The 16,905-nt window shown below is 40.6% G+C and overlaps 1 protein-coding gene across 6 annotated transcripts in view; it reads right to left on the minus strand.

Annotated features, from left to right (window-relative positions):
• sv2ca (synaptic vesicle glycoprotein 2Ca) overlaps window positions 1-12,400 on the minus strand; it is a 141,830-nt gene extending 129,430 nt beyond the window's left edge. For all 6 annotated transcript variants that reach the window (XM_059974517.1, XM_059974521.1, XM_059974520.1 and 3 more), the window contains exon 1: window positions 11,830-12,400. In XM_059974517.1, coding sequence (XP_059830500.1) covers window positions 11,830-12,400 — 571 coding nt within the window. The remainder of the gene's footprint in view (window positions 1-11,829) is intronic.
• Between the last annotated feature and the right edge of the window lie 4,505 nt (window positions 12,401-16,905).

The following is a 16,905-nucleotide window of genomic DNA, read 5'->3' on the forward strand; positions in this document are numbered from 1 at the left end:
AGAGTAACATTTTATCTGTAAAATACAGTAGCAGTTTTCCAAAATAATCCAGCAATAGTTCATGTTATTTGATAACTATGGCAAAGTAATAGGCAAATGTTAAATTTTACTGTCATAAATGGAGTGTACACTGGGGAAAGACTTTCCTTATTCACTCAGTTCTCTAACGCACTAGAATTATCAATGGATCCAATTAGAATCTTCAAGCCACCACGTGAATTCTGAATCTTGCAAAGCAATTCTGTTGTAATGCAGAACCGACCTGTGCAGCCCAGCACATACCTAACAGAATTTGAAGTCAAATGTAAATTTGCACCATGAATGCTTTCTGTAAACATGAACATCACGTTGCAAATTTAAACCTGACTATATTCTTCCAATTAGCTACATGCTAAAGCCAATATTTAGAGTGATTAAGTTAGGATGGAATATTTAGGATCATGGACATTTAGGCTTCCACAATTTCTTCATAAAGATCTCATTTCCTTTGATGAATTCACAATACACACTCCCATTTTCAAAAATTTAGTGTCTCCACACCAAGCTTTTGATAAATCAGTTTATCTGGAATCTCTGTTTACATGATAATGGAGCACATATGCTCCCATTATTGAAACCCCAGGAACTTGATCTGTGAAACAGATACCCACAAATGTACAAAATGCTTATTGTTGAATTTGCACAGCTACAGGAAACCTGTCCTCATAAACTTCCCAGTACTGATTCACTCTAATAAGACATGATGTTGCTGCATCACATGGAGAGAAATGGAGGAATTCTAGGTTCCATTACCAGTTCTGCTTCTTCAAATCTTATTGATGAGCGAGATCCTGCCTTATATTAGAATCTACAAAACTGAACTGATGTTGCTATAACTTTCCAACTCCAAGTTAGTCCTTGGCAAAGTGACCCAAAAATTCTAAATTTATCACCTCACTAAGGTCAGTACTTACTATTGATTACTAAACAATGGCAACTGAGATTTTGGTACGTAGAAAACTCTACACTACATTGTCACTGGCACAGTTCCCATACACAATTTTCCAATAATTTTCTCTGTAGAGATCGGCGAGGTGTTGCCATTAAAGCTTGGCGCAACATTGTGGGCCGAAGGGCCTGTACTGTGTTGTAATGTCTATGTTCTGAATGTCATGTTGCTCACTCAAGCCAGACAGAAAAAAACACACACAATAGCTACAATGGAAGAGAGAAGGGCTTCATGGGAGGTGAGGGGAGCACCGAGCTTATAACATGATGCTGTGATCATATAGGTAAAGAAAGTGAAACAATAGGAGCAGGAGTATGCCATCCAGCCTTCATGTCTGCATCAAAATCATGTCTGATCTTCTTTCCTCAGCATTGTTCTTCAGTACTGTCTCCATGTCCCTTGATTACATTAAACCCCAATCATTTGGGGTTTGAATGAACACAATGATTGAGGCTTTAGAGCCCACTGGCCCCTTGTCAGAAGCATAACCTCCTAAATTCTCTATTCCATTATCCACCCTCAGAGTAAATACTTTTCTCCTTAGCTCAGTCTGAAATTGTCACTTCCTGCACCATGAGCTTTTATCGTTCTCAATAACCGCTGATGTGACTGTGTAATGGAGAGCACTCAGTAAGCTCACTCCTTACACATGCACATTTACACACACACAAACACTGCCTTGTCGTTCTGCTCTGGTTACACCAAATGTAGGCACTTCAATGTCTTCCCCAGTATATTCTCATAATGGGTCCTAAACCCCGCTGATTTATGCTGCCTTTCCCAACATACACAGAGAAGTTTTGATTTCTTTAGTAATGGGTATGTGTAAATGTGTATGTGTTGTTTGTATACAGTATTTAAGGTAGATATTGTTTATTTTGTATGATTGTAACTACATTGTGGGGTGCATCATATTCTAATTCATGTGTACTTAACTTTGGGGGTAATTAGAGATAGCATGTCCTGATTCATTGCACTCAATCTGGAGAGAGATAGAAGCTGCCAGGAGATAACATTGGAAAGTATGGAGCTATTATTGTGTTTTCTAGTAGATATCTTTTTGTAAATATTGGTAGTTTTCTTTTTGCTACTAAAGTGCTAAGCAACTCCAGCCACTTTTTCTTTGGTCTTAACCCATGTATCTAACAATGACTCTTTACGAAACACCCTCTGGAAGTCTAAGTATGCAATCAACCACTTCCCCATATCCACAAGACATTACTTCTTCACAGAACTGCAATGAATTGCTCAAACAAGATTACATTTTCCCAAAATATTTTGACTTTTCCTGATAGCCTTGAATTTTTCTATGTGCCATGTTATGAATCTTTAATATAGCTTCCAGCTTTTTTCTCCAATGGCACATATTAAGCTAACTGGTCCTTAATTTCATGCTTTCTATCTCATTTCCTTTCTGAATAAAAGTATTTTCAATTTAATAGAACCTTCCCTGAATCTAGAGATCTTTTGGAAATTAAAGAATATCTGGAGTTAGGCTGACACACTATTGGATGATGACTGACTTCTCCGTCATTCAAAAAAATGGTCAAATTGGTACATTTTTATGAATTATCAGAAGGTGAGGACATTTGGAACAATGATTCAAAGGCTTAGAACCTTGGCACTTGGAATGGTATCACAAAGATGTTAAGGATATGCATGGGGCCAGGAGTGAAGGAGCCCAGAGATCATGTAGGGGTGGAAGATGACAAAAAGATGCTCAAAAACAGTAAATATCTTTGCTTTTGCTGACTTCTATTTGTCTCACTATTTCTTTTAAGATCTTCTGATGAAGTCCATTAGTACATAAAGGTTTGTCAGCCTTGTAATCCAACCATGTGCTTGCTTCCATTTCCTTAGTGATTATGAATTTCCCAAGTCTTTTCTAATTCCTAATTTACAGCTGTTACTAGTTTCATCTAAAGTAACTGTTGCAAAATACATGTTTGATTCATCTGTCACCTGATTGGTTTCCATCACTAATCCCCCACGTTCATTTTCTGTAGGAATAACTCTCACATTGCTTAATCCTTTTGTTTTCTGAACCCAATGACATCCTTTCAATATTTTTATATCACTGGCTATCTTTACCTCATTTTTCCCTTCCTTATTAATCTTTGTCCTTTGCTACTTTTTATATTCTATTCAGTCATTTGACCTGCCACCTACAGTATCTTTCCACAATTATATGCTTTTCCTTTGATGCTACTTTAAGCTTTATTTGGTTAGCCATGGAAGGTGGTTTTACCTATTAGAACTTTTGTTCCACATCCTGTGTATTTTAAAGGACTGCTTTAATGTCTGTCATTTCATCTCAATGGACCAATCTTTCAATTGAATTTGTGATTTCAATGTATCTAGCTCTGCTTTCAGTCTCTTACTTGCCCTTACTAGAGTTTAGAACCATTGTCTTGAACTATTCTCTCTCTCTCTCTCTCTCTCTCTGTCACACACACACACACACACACACACAGGAAATTTTAGTTCACTGCTATCCAGGAGTATCTACATATTGGGGATATTAGTTAATTCCATCTCATCAAGCAAATTAATATAATGTCGACCGCTCTCTGGTTGACTGAGAACACGCTATCTTAGGTAACTACCCAAAAAATTATAAACTCCTGATTTAGCTTTCTTTTGCCTATCTGATTTTTCCAGTCTAGATGCAGATAAAAATCCCCTCTGAAATATGAGTATGAAAAATACAGTATGTTATTATTGCCACACTTTTCTGACATGTTCCCATTTCTTCCTCATTTGTACTCTTGCTCTAAAGAGTGATTAATGTTAGGAGTCTGTAGGCTACTCCTACAAGTGAATTCCTGTCTTCATTATTTTTCAACTCTGTCCAGGCCATTCCTACAACCTGATTTCCTGAATACAGATAATATCTCTCAACTTTCTAAAGTTAGTGTTAATTATTGCTTGTCCTTTCTCATTGAATGAGAGACATAGAGTTGTACAGAATGGAAGCAGATCCTTCAGTTCAGCCTATGCATGTTAACCAAGGTGTCAACATTAGCAAGTTCCATTTGACCTCATTTGACCCGTATCCCTCTAAAATTCCCATATTCATATGTTTTAAACATTGCAATTGTACCTGTTTCTAACTCTTCTTCTGGCAGCTCAAGAAGTTTATCACTCAGATCTTTCCATTGTCAACTTGAACTGTTTGTTTCTAGTTTTAGATGCTCTGATCCTGGGAAAAAAACTGTAACCATCGACTCTAACAATTCCCTCATAATCACATGAACCTCTATAAGGTCTCATCTTAACTTCTCTTGCTCCAAGGAAACTATCACAACCTATCCAGTCTCTCCTTATAACTCAAATCCTCCAGTCGTTGTGAATCTTTTCTGTGTCCCCTTTAGTTTAATAACTTTCTTTCTGTGGCACACTGACGAGAATTACTGCTTCCTACGTTCCATAGCTCTTCAACATTCACGAACCAATCAATGTACTCCTACAGCCACATCTCTGCAATGGTTGTCATATCCTACTTATTTATTTCTATTAGTGCTCTCAAATCATCTGTTTTATTTGGAGTGCTATATGCATTAAGATAAGAGCTGTCAGATTTGTCCTTTTATTATTTTTAACCTCTAGCCTTATCCATTGATTTAATCTTAGATTTGTACTCTCTATCCTTTCCTGTCACAGCCTGTTTATCATTTCCCATATTAATGCCTTTCTCTCCAGCCTTGTCTCTATTCCTTGATTTACTACATCTTTTGAACTTTGATCCTTTGCTTTCATTACCTTATAACGATCAATCAACTGAGATAAATGGCAGGGGCAAGAGAATTGCTCTGTACTGGAGGGGTGAAGTGGAGAGAGAGATGGCTCAGTGTAGGACCACTGCAGTAAGAGCTGAGTAGCCTTCCCCAACTTTGAGAAACCCCACTCATCACAGCAATGCACAAATAATTTTTATGCCCTCATAAAAACTGTCTGAGTGAGCTGCATGCAGACAATCGAGCAAGCCATTTCAGTAATTGGATCAGCAGTGCATTTTTCAGAGTATAATCAGTGTAGATGGACCAGCACAGAAGTATCCCTCAGAGAGATGATCTAGGATCCTCCATCCAATCAAAGGGCACTGTGTTATTGGTAAAATAGCAATCACTGTAATCAATAACCTCTGGCTTTCCTTTCAGAGTTGGACTTTTGAAATAAGCTGAACAACCTGGCTTTTTTGTGGTGTAAACTGAAGTCTCAGATGTGCAGGACAGTAGTGGCAGGATGCCTACAGGCTGAATCGAGGCGTTGGGGCCCAGGCCTGAGATCAGGGAATGAGCCAACGAGTGGCTAGTGCTGGAGTGGATTTGGAGGCAATTCATTGTGGCAGAACTAAGGCAAGGCAGAATCGAGGTGACAGGGTCCAGGCCTGAGCCTGAGAGTGAGGAAAGACCCGAGGCTTGAACGATTTAAGCATCAGGCTGCATTGGAAAGGTCAGGTACAGGCCAAGTCGAGATGGTGGTGCCTGAATCCAATATCGTATCAAAGCGGCAGAGCCTAGGAGAAAGGAATAACCTGAGGTTTGGCTGATTCAAGCACCAAGCCAGACTGAAAAGGTTTGAGTTTTGGAGCTGGAGGCAAGGAACAGGCTGGTCCAGCTTGCTCCTCCATGAGGTTTACTTGTCCTTGCACTGATCTGGGGGCTGTGGCCTGCAACAAACAGGGTCCTGAATTAGCTACAGTGATGACTGGGTTCATGGTTGTGGACGCACTTTCGAGAATTTCACTTCTGCATAAATTCTTCTTGGGCTTCCAGCCTGGTACAGGTGATGATTTTAACCGACATTTCGATGACAAACTCTGCCACCTTCATCAGGGATGATGTCTGGGCATGTCTAGTCCGATGGTATTTCTTATTGTTGCTCTCTCTCCAGCTCTGGCTGCTGTGCTTGAGTTGTTAGGTCCAGTGGCAAGCAGCACTAGATGGCAAGGTCTCTGCATCTGCTGAGAAAATCTGGGCCGCTCCCTCAGACCAGTGCAAACATGGAATCTCATTCCAGCAGGCCAAAATTTACATGGACCTCATTCATGTTGCTGTTCAGCCACTGGGCTATGAGGAACTGAGGAAGGAGTGGATAGTCTTGTTTCACCTCTCCACCGGATCCAATCCCCTGGGCATTGTTGGCTTCTGAAAATGCCCAGCAGTGTGATCTCATAAGGAGAAAGGCATCATGTGCACTTCCCTAAGCATAGCATTGACCATGAGGAGACTATACTGATCAAACAAAGCCACCTGCACATTGAGGGAATGGGAACCATTTCTGTTACGAAAAAAAAGAGTCTGGGTTCTTCAGGAGCACTTAGTGCAGCCAGTGATTGACCTGATGAAGGGCCAGAGATGTTGATTGCATATTCCCCTCAATCAAAGCTGCCTGAGTTGCTCCAGCATTGTGTGCATGTTGCTCTGGATTTCCAATGTCTGCAGAATCTCCTCTGTTTATGATTGTCTGCACTTGTGACATGCCAGTTACAACAGCAAGTGCCCATGCCCAAGATGCCATATGTACGTCACTAAAACTTTGAGAGATGAAAACATTTCCCTAGAATTCAGGTCCTCTCTGATGCAGAGTGACCAAACTATGAGGGACAAGGCAGAGATCTGCTCTAGCCGCTTAAAAAGACATGGAAGTGAGGACATTGAGAGTAAAGGTGATTTAGACATTCGTGGAAAGATTCCAGCATGATCAAAGATCTTCCCACAATAACGTCTGTGTCAAAGCTTTGTAAAACAGAAACTTACAAATATCTTCTTCTCCAGAGAAGTCCAGCTATGATGTAAAATCTCTGCTGAAACTCTGATACAGAACTTAGACCCAATTTGCCAACAATCATCTCTCCCACAGATGCTGCCTCACCCACTGAGTTCCTCCAGCAGAATGTTTATGGTTCCCGATTCCAGCATCTCCAGTTTCCTGCGTGTCCTCTGCAAGTTGCCTGTCCTTTCTGATCCATGTGTCCTGACCCACTCTGATTGGTCCAATCAGTGAGTGCTGTCAGTTGTGTCTCTACTGTGCTGATGTATTGGGTCTACCGAGGAACACATTATAGGTGCATCTCAGCAACTTATTACTTGGAGAAAATATCCTGTGGTAGTTTCAACGTTTTTTTGTGTGTTCTTTCAAAGGTGCCTGTTTTGCTGCTGCTGTTTTGTTGCTTATCGTGTTCTTGTGGGCATGCAATGTTGGCGCTGGAATATGTGGCAATACTCACTGCCTCTCCCCAGCATATTATTAGGTTGTGTTGGTTGTTACACAAATGTCTCATCTCACTATACTTCTTTTGATGTACCTGTGGTAATTAAAATTAATCTGAATCTGAATAGCCTGCAGTCAGTTCTAAAGCTGCCCAAATGGATTTCCGGATGTTGACAAAGTGCCCCTTTAAAGCAAAAATCCAGAGAAACTGTTCCAAGAGAGGCATGGGTTGTAGCTTTTAGATCCAGTTCATGTTGGGAAAGTGGGAAATGAGTTGCCCAGTGATGACTCCCTCAGTACTCCAATATTTCCTGTCAGTCTACTTGCGTACAGCCTAGCAACACTTTACAGTCAATCTACGCATCTAAGCAATCTGATGTACTTATATTTATTGCATTTTTATTAATAGTATATTCTTTATCTATTGTGTATTTTTTGTGTGCTGCAACAGATCTGGAGTAACAAATCTTTCCTTCTCCTTTACACTTGTGTACTGGAAATGACATTAAACAATCTTGAATCTTGAATTCCCGGCACTGCTAAAAATGTCAAATAACTCAACACGGATTGCAAATGTAGCCTCCTGCTCCAATCTCCCAATCAATATAAAGTCATCTGGAAATGATTGCTTGCATGGTTTTCCCTGGGTGAAAACAACTAATGCAAAATTGTCACCTGGAACAGATGCTATTCTATTCAATTTCTAAACAATGACTTTTAATTAAGTCTCCTGATGGTGTGAAATACTTCACTCAAAAAATATCTTTTAGATCTATTCAATTTCTAGACAATGCCTTTTATTTAAAACTCCTGATGACGTAAAGGACTTTGCTCATAAAATATGTTTTAATCTTTGGGGCATCCTCAAATTTTTGCGGCCATGATGATACTACTGTACTGTAAGCAAGTGCAGTAATCCACCAAGATGCCACAAACTACAAAGAGATTAATAATCAGTGAGGCAGCTTCCGTGTTAACAGAAATGATCCAGAGAATCCTGACACAAATGTTGGAATCCAGAGCAACAGAAAAGTGCCGGAGGAACTCAATGTGCAGGCAGCACCCTTTGAGATAAATGGGACAATTGATGTTCCTGGTTGAGACATTTGATCAAAGATACCACTCTCTTTCAGAGTAAAGGTTTTGTCCTTTATCCTCATTTGTGTATGTAGCCAGTGCCTTTTTCTCAAAAGGCAATGGAAGACTCTCTCTGTGCTTCACTGAATCCCTACCTTAGATTATGCATTCCACAAAAATATCGTTTTCGTAAATGGTTTCCCTAATCCTGTGTTACAATAAATTAGTTTGATGGTATTTCTTGGCCAGGAATACAAATAAGCAACTCTGACAATTTACTTCAATGGCTAGCCCTTATGAGCATCCATGGCTTTGGTGAAAAACAGAGTCTGATTGATAAAGTTTCAGTGTTTGGTCCCTGCACAAGGTCATAAGTGAACATTACCAATAGCCTGTGCTGGTCCAACCATGTCGATGCCATGGCCGAGAAAGCTCATTAATGCTGCTACTTCTGCAAGAGGCTAAAGGAATTTGGCATGTACCCATTAACCCAATTTTTATTGATGCAAACAACAGCTTAGGATGGCAACTGCTGTGCATGTGACCACAAGAAACTGTAGAGAGTTGAGGAGACAGCTGAGCACATCACAAAAACCGGCCTCCCCTCCGTCGATTCTGTCTATATTTGGTAAAGCAGCCAGCATAATCAAAGACCCCATCCTCCTTGGACATTCTCTCTTCCCTCCTATCCCATTAGGCAGAAAATACAAATGTCTGTAATTACATACCAGCAGGTTAAAGGACAGTTTTTATCCCACTGGTATACAGTAAGACTATTGAGTGGTTCCCTGGTATGATAAATGGACTCTTGACCTCACAATCTACCTCATTATGTTCTTGTACCTTATAAGCTGATTCCACTGCACTCTCTCTGCAGCTGTTGCACTTTATTCCACATTCTTTTCATATTTTACTTTGTACTGCCTCAATGTATAATCAATAAAGTATGTCTGTCTGTGGTGTAAGAACCATATGCATGACAAGCTTTTCAACATACCCTTGGTACATGTGACAATAATAAACCAATTCCAATTGCTCTCTGTCAATTTCCTGAGTGAGCGGAACAGTAAGAACTGAGAGTGTACTTGTAGAAAGGAATTAACTAGATTAGCTGTAAGGGACATGAATTAACTTCCATGCACTTAGCTATTAACCCAGAGTACTTTAAGGATTAAAATAGCCTTCAGTTGCGTTAATCAAACTCCCTGGCTCTGTCATGCTCAATTATTCACTCTGGTCCAAATCACCCCTCCCCCCACAATTTAATCAGTATGCACAATTAAAGCAATAATATTAAAAATTAGGTGCATTTAGAAACTTATTTATTGACTTTAAAAGGTTATTAATGATAAATATATACTTTAGGATCATCCCAATCATCAGAATATTTTTCACATGCATTTTAACGTTTATGTAGAGAAAGGCAAAAAACACGATGAATATGGGTACTCCTGTGCGGCAGATAGTAATTTCAGTAACTCCGCTTATTGGATTGTTGGTTTTATTAATGTCACATGCACTGAGGTACAATGGAAGGCTTTTATTTGTATGCCGTGCAGACCAATCATGTCATACATCGGTAGATCAAGGAAGTACAAAGAAAAGAATGCAGAATATAGTGTTATAGCTACAGAGAAAGCGCAGTGCAGATAACCTGTAAAGGAAGCAAATGCTTCGTATTCTTGATACAAGTAATGTCATGTCATTATAGCTATTTGATTTTCATTGAATAGAACTACTGAATGCCAGATACCTGAGACCAAAGCAAATACATTTCCAGGCATTTAACTTCTTCCAAGTACAGTATATTGCTTGGAACAGAGACCAAGAAAATCAATGGAACTACCCCTTGAGCTCACAAGAAGCATAAAGATATAGCTTCATTAAAGTTTTGCTTCTTTCATTAGTAAAAGCCACTGAGCACCCTTGAACATACATACTTGTTAATCCAACTATTGTATTATATTTTTACTTTCATTGATATAATTATATATATTTCACAGCAACACTCGGAATCCTGCATTCTTTATGCCCACAGCCATAATTGTGCAATGTTTACATTTCTCTTTATAAAGGGTGTATATTACTTGCAGAAATACCCATTAGCTAACTAGGGTACTGTAATGCTCTGTGAACATATGAATCTACTGGCCTTCTCCAGTTAACCTGAGGGCACTGAGAGTGAATGTGGAACAGGTGTCAGATATATGCCAGACTGAGTAACAGTGGCAGCTTTCCCTCACTGAAGGACATCAGCGAGCCCTGGACTCTGGCAGCTTTAAGGCTTATTTTATCTAGCATGTCAGCACATTGCCAGATTTAATTAATTTAAATTCGCAAATTACCACAGTTGGACTTGAACTCACAATTTCTAGATTGCTTGACTAATGCCATGGCTACTAGGTTGTCACAACCATTGTAATTGTGCAGCAGCCTAATCTATGATGATCACAGATTACAGATCATGGACGGTTGGATAGGGTGAAAGCTGCAACTGTGAAAACCCAATGCCCAGAAGTAAAAGCATATGATGACATTGGATCCTTTTGCAGATCCAACGAGATCCCAGCATTTATTAATCATTCCAGAGGAACAGCAATGAGAAAAATGATGGGATCCAAAATGAAGTTTTTGTCTAAATTGTACCTTGGCCTGGAACATCATGCACTGGAGACCCTCCTTTGATTTTCCATGGAAAATAGCACTAAACCTCCCACATCGCAAAGAAATTTTAGAGACGAGGGTTCAATTCTACCTTTTGCCACACCACTTCCTGCAGATTGCAGAAATTGTGTTTAGTTCTTCAAAAACCAAGGACACTTCTCTACTACCAACTCTTCTTCCAATCAGTCGCTAAACCCACGAATAGTTCACGAACCTTCAAAGTAGTACAAATGAGCCTCTACCCTACAGTGGATGCTCTTTACTTGGTGCATCAATGTGTGACAATATCCACTTTGGAACATTGAAATTTTTCAATTAGCACATTGAAGACTTAAATTAATTTAAATTAATGAGTACCTGAAAGGCAATGCAATACTTAACCATGATGACATCGACATTCTAAAATTGCTGTCACATTAGCATCTGTTTTAACACATTCTATTGTCACAAACGTAGTCAAAATACAAAATTATTAGATATTTTAAAATGTAACCATATTTTGTTTCCTTTTACCTGTATGCATATCGTTTGACCTCTGATAACATAAGAAGCCATCTATAGAGTTAGACCAGTTTACTATTTTTATCTGCAAAGACGAGAAAATCTGCAGATGCTGGAAATTCAAGCAACACACACAAAATGCTGGTGGAACGCAGCAGGCCAGGCAGCATCTATAAGGAGAAGCACTGTCGACGTTTCGGGCCAAGACCCGTTGCCTGGCCTGCTGTGTTCCACCAGCATTTTGTGTGTGTTGTACTATCTTCATCCCACCTCTTGACCCGTTAACTATTATAAGCAACATATAATTTCATAGTTTTGGAAAATTATTCTTTGATGAGAAGGTTAGCATCCCTGCAAGATGTTAGAATAGAAGAGCTACTCACCCAGCCATCCTGTACTGGAATTTTCCACACACATATCCGTCTCAGCACTTGGCAGGACGAACCCCACCACAAACACCTCCACTCCGTCAGCCATGAGAGACAATCCCAGCACAAGGAACAGTGCCCACTGGAACCTGCCATGTCCGCACTCCTGAATGATCAGCTCATATTGTTGTGCCAGCTCCTCTTCATCAGCTCTCCTCTCAGCATCCAACTCTTCACGGTCTTTGTACTCATCCGAGACAAGTTGTCCGATGGCTACCTGGTTCTCTTTCCTTTGGCCTGTATCTGGGATCCCCTGATACTCCCCTTCATATATCTCATCCTCCTCATCATGGCCTTCAGTGGCATCGCTTGAACCCTCATCCTCTTGTGGTTCTTCGCCATAGGTCCCTCGGCTATAGTTGTAGGCGTCATCGTCTTGAAAATTGGCATAAGCAGTCTTGCTGTAATCATCCTGTGCGTAGTCAGCTCCTACGTTGGCTTTCTTTATTGTTTGTTTCTTAACTTCTTTGGCAATGTCTTTGGCACCCCTCATCAGGGTAGTCCTGTCCCTGTACGCATCATCCATCCTTCCTCCAATATTAAACGCCTTCCTCCAGCAAACAGGCTGAACGTAATGATACAGAAAGTAAGAACAACTGTCCAAACTTGGGGCCTTGAGCTCGGGGTTCTGGCATTCAGTTTTTATCTAACATGCAGAACTTTAGTGAGTGTAGCACTGGCTCTTCAGTGTTCTCAGCTGGTGATGGGGATTTTTTTTCTGTTACATTTCCATTGTCATTGCCATCGTCTAGCACATCAAAAGAATAGAGAAAACAGAATTAGGCATAAATCCATGATATTTAAATTGACTGAATCCAAATGGGGTCTTACAGTGAGCCAAAAAAGTGCAATGATTACACTGGTTTGCTGAACAATAAATAGATATTAATTGAAAAACATGATATTTTATCTGTTTAATGTGCTTTGCTGCTCTACCCCTTTTAGCCATGGTTGAAAATGGTGTACCTGCAGTCAATGAGGTGAGTTGTCAAGAATCCAGGGAAATGACAGCGGCCACAGTCTACTGAATGGATGAAGAGTCTGGTGAGGCAAAAGAAAATGTGAGAAAAACATTCATAACTTTCCAGAAACATTCAACATATTGTAAAATTCACAGTTTTAGTTGTATTTTATAGTCCATCCCCTGTAACGTATTTTGCCACCAAAAAAAAAAAATTCTCAATGAAAATGACACTTGGCAAACTTTCGATTGTGATGGTTAGACTTTGATTTGCTGGCGGTGCAAAATTTAGTTAGACTCCTGACAGAGTGGATCAAATTTAATAGTGATACATTTCCCAATACGAGTGTTTCTACATTCCCCTATGACATAGAAAGGGGCCATTCAGTTCATCGGGTCTATGCCAGCTTGCAGAGCAACCCAGTCTCTTTCATCTCTAATCCTGGCATTGCCTCCTTGATCAGGTATGATTAAAGAACACATCAGGTAGGAATGAAGAAGATAATCTTCTTCCTTGAGGTGTAACCAAGAAGAAGAAAGCCATCTTCATGGGTTGGACTTCACCACTGGGATTGAGCGAGTCTAGTGTCTTTCATTGCTGAATTAGTGAGCCAACAACTTACTCTGACACAAAATCAACACACCACAATCTTCTGTTCCATCTGGAAGTTTCAAATGAGTTCATGGACTTTCAGTTCAACTGTGATGTTTCCACTGGTGTGCAAGGTGAGAACACATAGGTGGGAAAGGATACACTTATTAACAAGGTATAAGAGGCAGATGGGAAAACTAACTCCAGTGGGTGCTTCTATTGACATCATGTTTGGCGCATTGACCCTGTCATAACAAACACCTTGTTTTAAAAGAGGAACAAGTGCATAATGTCATACCAATCACTGATCCAGGCATTGGCACCTGTGAGACCATGTCATCATGGAACCACAAGGAAGCACAATATGCCTATTGTACTTGTCCACAGTAAATTTTCTCCATTTTTTTGGTGCGTGGCAAAATGTAAGCCATGTAATATCAATGGGTCTTCACCAGAACCAGTGTAGGTGTAGACCAGTAGCATAGCAGTTAGCTCATCACTTTACATCACCAACGATCAACAACTGGGATTCAATCCCTACTGCTGCGTGTAAGGATGGCAACACTTGCGGGCTGCCCAGTACAATCCTTGATTTGATGCAAACAATACATTATACGGTATGTTTTGAAGTTTCAATGTGCATGTGACAAATAAAGCTAATCTTTAATCTTGCCCTGTTTCTCTCAATCAACTCTTGACCTCACAATCTACCTTGTTATGACGTTGTACCTTATTGTCTGCCTCCACTGAACATTCTCTGTAACTGGTACAACGTATTCAAATTTTTGTTATTGTTTCACCTTGTACTACCTCAGTACAGAGGGATGCTACGCAAGGCGAGCTTTTCATTGTCCCTCAGTACATGGGACAATAATAAACCAACTTAACAATTTATTTTCCTGCTGCAACATTATACCACAAAGCCAAAACATTTTTCTCAGGCAAGAAGTCCTGATCTTCAGTTCTATTGGGAAACTACTCAACACATGGTAACTATACACCAGAAGCAAAATTATGCCAATCTCACTACAGGAGACTGTAGCACCAGCCAGTGGTTGTGTTTATGACACTTGAAGATTCAGCTCAATAACATCAGCAATTGATACACCAAAGTATACAAGAGAATGGACGTTGCAATCAAACTTTGCAAGGCAAGGACCCTCTTTCAAGCTGCCAGTTGCTCCATCATACTCTCCACTGAAAATAAACTTTCATCTTAAGACTTCAGGAAAAAAGGACCACTGCTCATAGCCCTATAACCATTTGTTGGCAAAAGAAGTGATTAGTGCCAGCACAGCCTTAAAGAAAGGACCTAACACTGAACTCTGACTTCTGGGAAGGTGTGATCTTCGACTTTCTATCTACTGCTGGGTCTTGGTCTACCACTAGCAAACATTTCAAGAAAAATATCACTAATTCCTTTTCTGCAAAATACACCCAATTCACTGAGGATAAATGAACCAACTTCAGTGTCTTCTCCCAGGCCAATATCCCCATCACCAAATACATAGTTACTCCCAGTTGATTACATTGATCACATGTCCAACACCAGACTCCTGCAATAGACATCCTATGATGAACTCCATTGAGGAAGAAGGTTATAAGACAGAAAAAAAAAGAAATTGATGTCCTTGAATAAATTCAACATCCCCATAGAATCTTTGGCTTCTAATCACCCAATGAGGAGCAAGTGCATTCAAGATGATACAGCGACCCCATAAAGGAGCACACAGCCCTGTGTATATAAATGGAGCAGATGACTGCATACTGGCCTCATGCACCACCTCCAGACCCACAAAAGTAGAGTGGAAATAAGGACTTATATGATCCTGAGGGGTTGGCTACGAAGAAGCAGAAAGTGTCATGAGTAAGATTGCAGATAACACAAAAATTGGTGAGGTGGATAGTAAAGGTGGTTACTTAAGGCTGTGGGAAGATAGAGATCATTTGGAGGCCAAGATGGAGCATTGGCAAATAAAATTTAATCCCAACAAGTGTGAGATGTTGAATTTTGTAAAGTCAGATATGGATGGGAGATATAGACTCATAGAATCAGTGTTATGCAGCATTGAAATTGGCCTTTTGACCTAAATCATCCAACTAAACAATTATGTCCACCAAGCTAGTTATATATGCCTCCATTTGACCCAGATTCATCTAGACCCCACATGATACGTAGATGTCATATAAATGACATGACTGGTGTCACACTGGAGGATCAAGTCAAGTCAAGTCACTTTTTATTGTCATTTCGACCATAACTGCTGGTACAGTGCATAGTAAAAAGGAGACAATGTTTTTCAGGACCGCAGTGCTATATGAAACAGTACAAAAACTACACTGAACTACGTAAAAACAAAACAGAAAGAAACTACACTAGACTACAGACCTACCCAGGACTGCATAAAGTGCACAAAATAGTGCAGGTATTACAATAAATAATAAACAAGACAATAGGGCAGTAAGTTGGTGTCAGTCCAGACTCTGGGTATTGAGGAGTCTGATAGCTTGGGGGAAGAAACTGTTACATAATCTGGTCGTGAGAGCCCGAATGCTTCAGTGCCTTTTCCCAGATAGCAGGAAGGAGAAGAGTTTATATGAGAGGTTCATAATGCTTTTTTCTTTGCGGATGCAGCGTGTAGTGTAAATGTCCGTGATGGTGGGAAGAGAGACCCCGGTGATCTTCTCAGCTGACCTCACTATCCGCTGCAGGGTCTTGCGATCTGAGATGGTGCAATTTCCAAACCAGGCAGTGATGCAGCTGCTCAGGATGCTCTCAATACAACCCCTGTAGAATGTGATGAGGATGGGGGGGGGGGGGGGGTGGGAGATGGACCTTCCTCAGCCTTTGCAGAAAGTAGAGATGCTGCTGGACTTTCTTTGCTACGGAGCTGGTGTTGAGGGACCAGATGAGATTCTCCGCCAGGTGAACACCAAGAAATTTGGTGCTCTTAACGATCTCTACCAAGGAGCCGGAGATGTTCAGTGAGGAGTGGTTGCTCCGTGCCCTCCTGAAGTCAATAACCATCTCTTTTGTTTTGTTCACATTCAGAGACAGGTTGTTGGCTCTGCACCAGTCCGTTAGTTGCAGCACCTCCTCTCTGTAAGCTGACTCGTCGTTCTTGCTGATGAGACCCACCACGGTCGTGTCATCAGCGAACTTGATGATGTGGTTCAAGCTGTGTGTTGCAGCACAGTCATGGGTCAGCAGAGTGAACAGCAGAGGACTGAACACACAACCCTGGGGAGCCCCCGTGCTCAGTGTGATGGTGTTGGAGATGCTGCTCCCGATCCAGACTGACTGAGGTCTCCCAGTCAGGAAGTCTAGGATCCAGTTGCCGAGGGAGGTGTTCAGGTCCAGCAGGCTCAGCTTTCCAATCAGTTTCTGAGGGATAATTGTGTTGAATGCTGAACTGAAGTCTATGATCAGCATTCGGACATACTGGATCTGAGAGTATCTACAGTATATTCCAGAAAT

The sequence above is a fragment of the Hypanus sabinus genome, chromosome 7 (genome assembly GCF_030144855.1).
Source record: "Hypanus sabinus isolate sHypSab1 chromosome 7, sHypSab1.hap1, whole genome shotgun sequence".
NCBI classification, from domain to species: domain Eukaryota; kingdom Metazoa; phylum Chordata; class Chondrichthyes; order Myliobatiformes; family Dasyatidae; genus Hypanus; species Hypanus sabinus.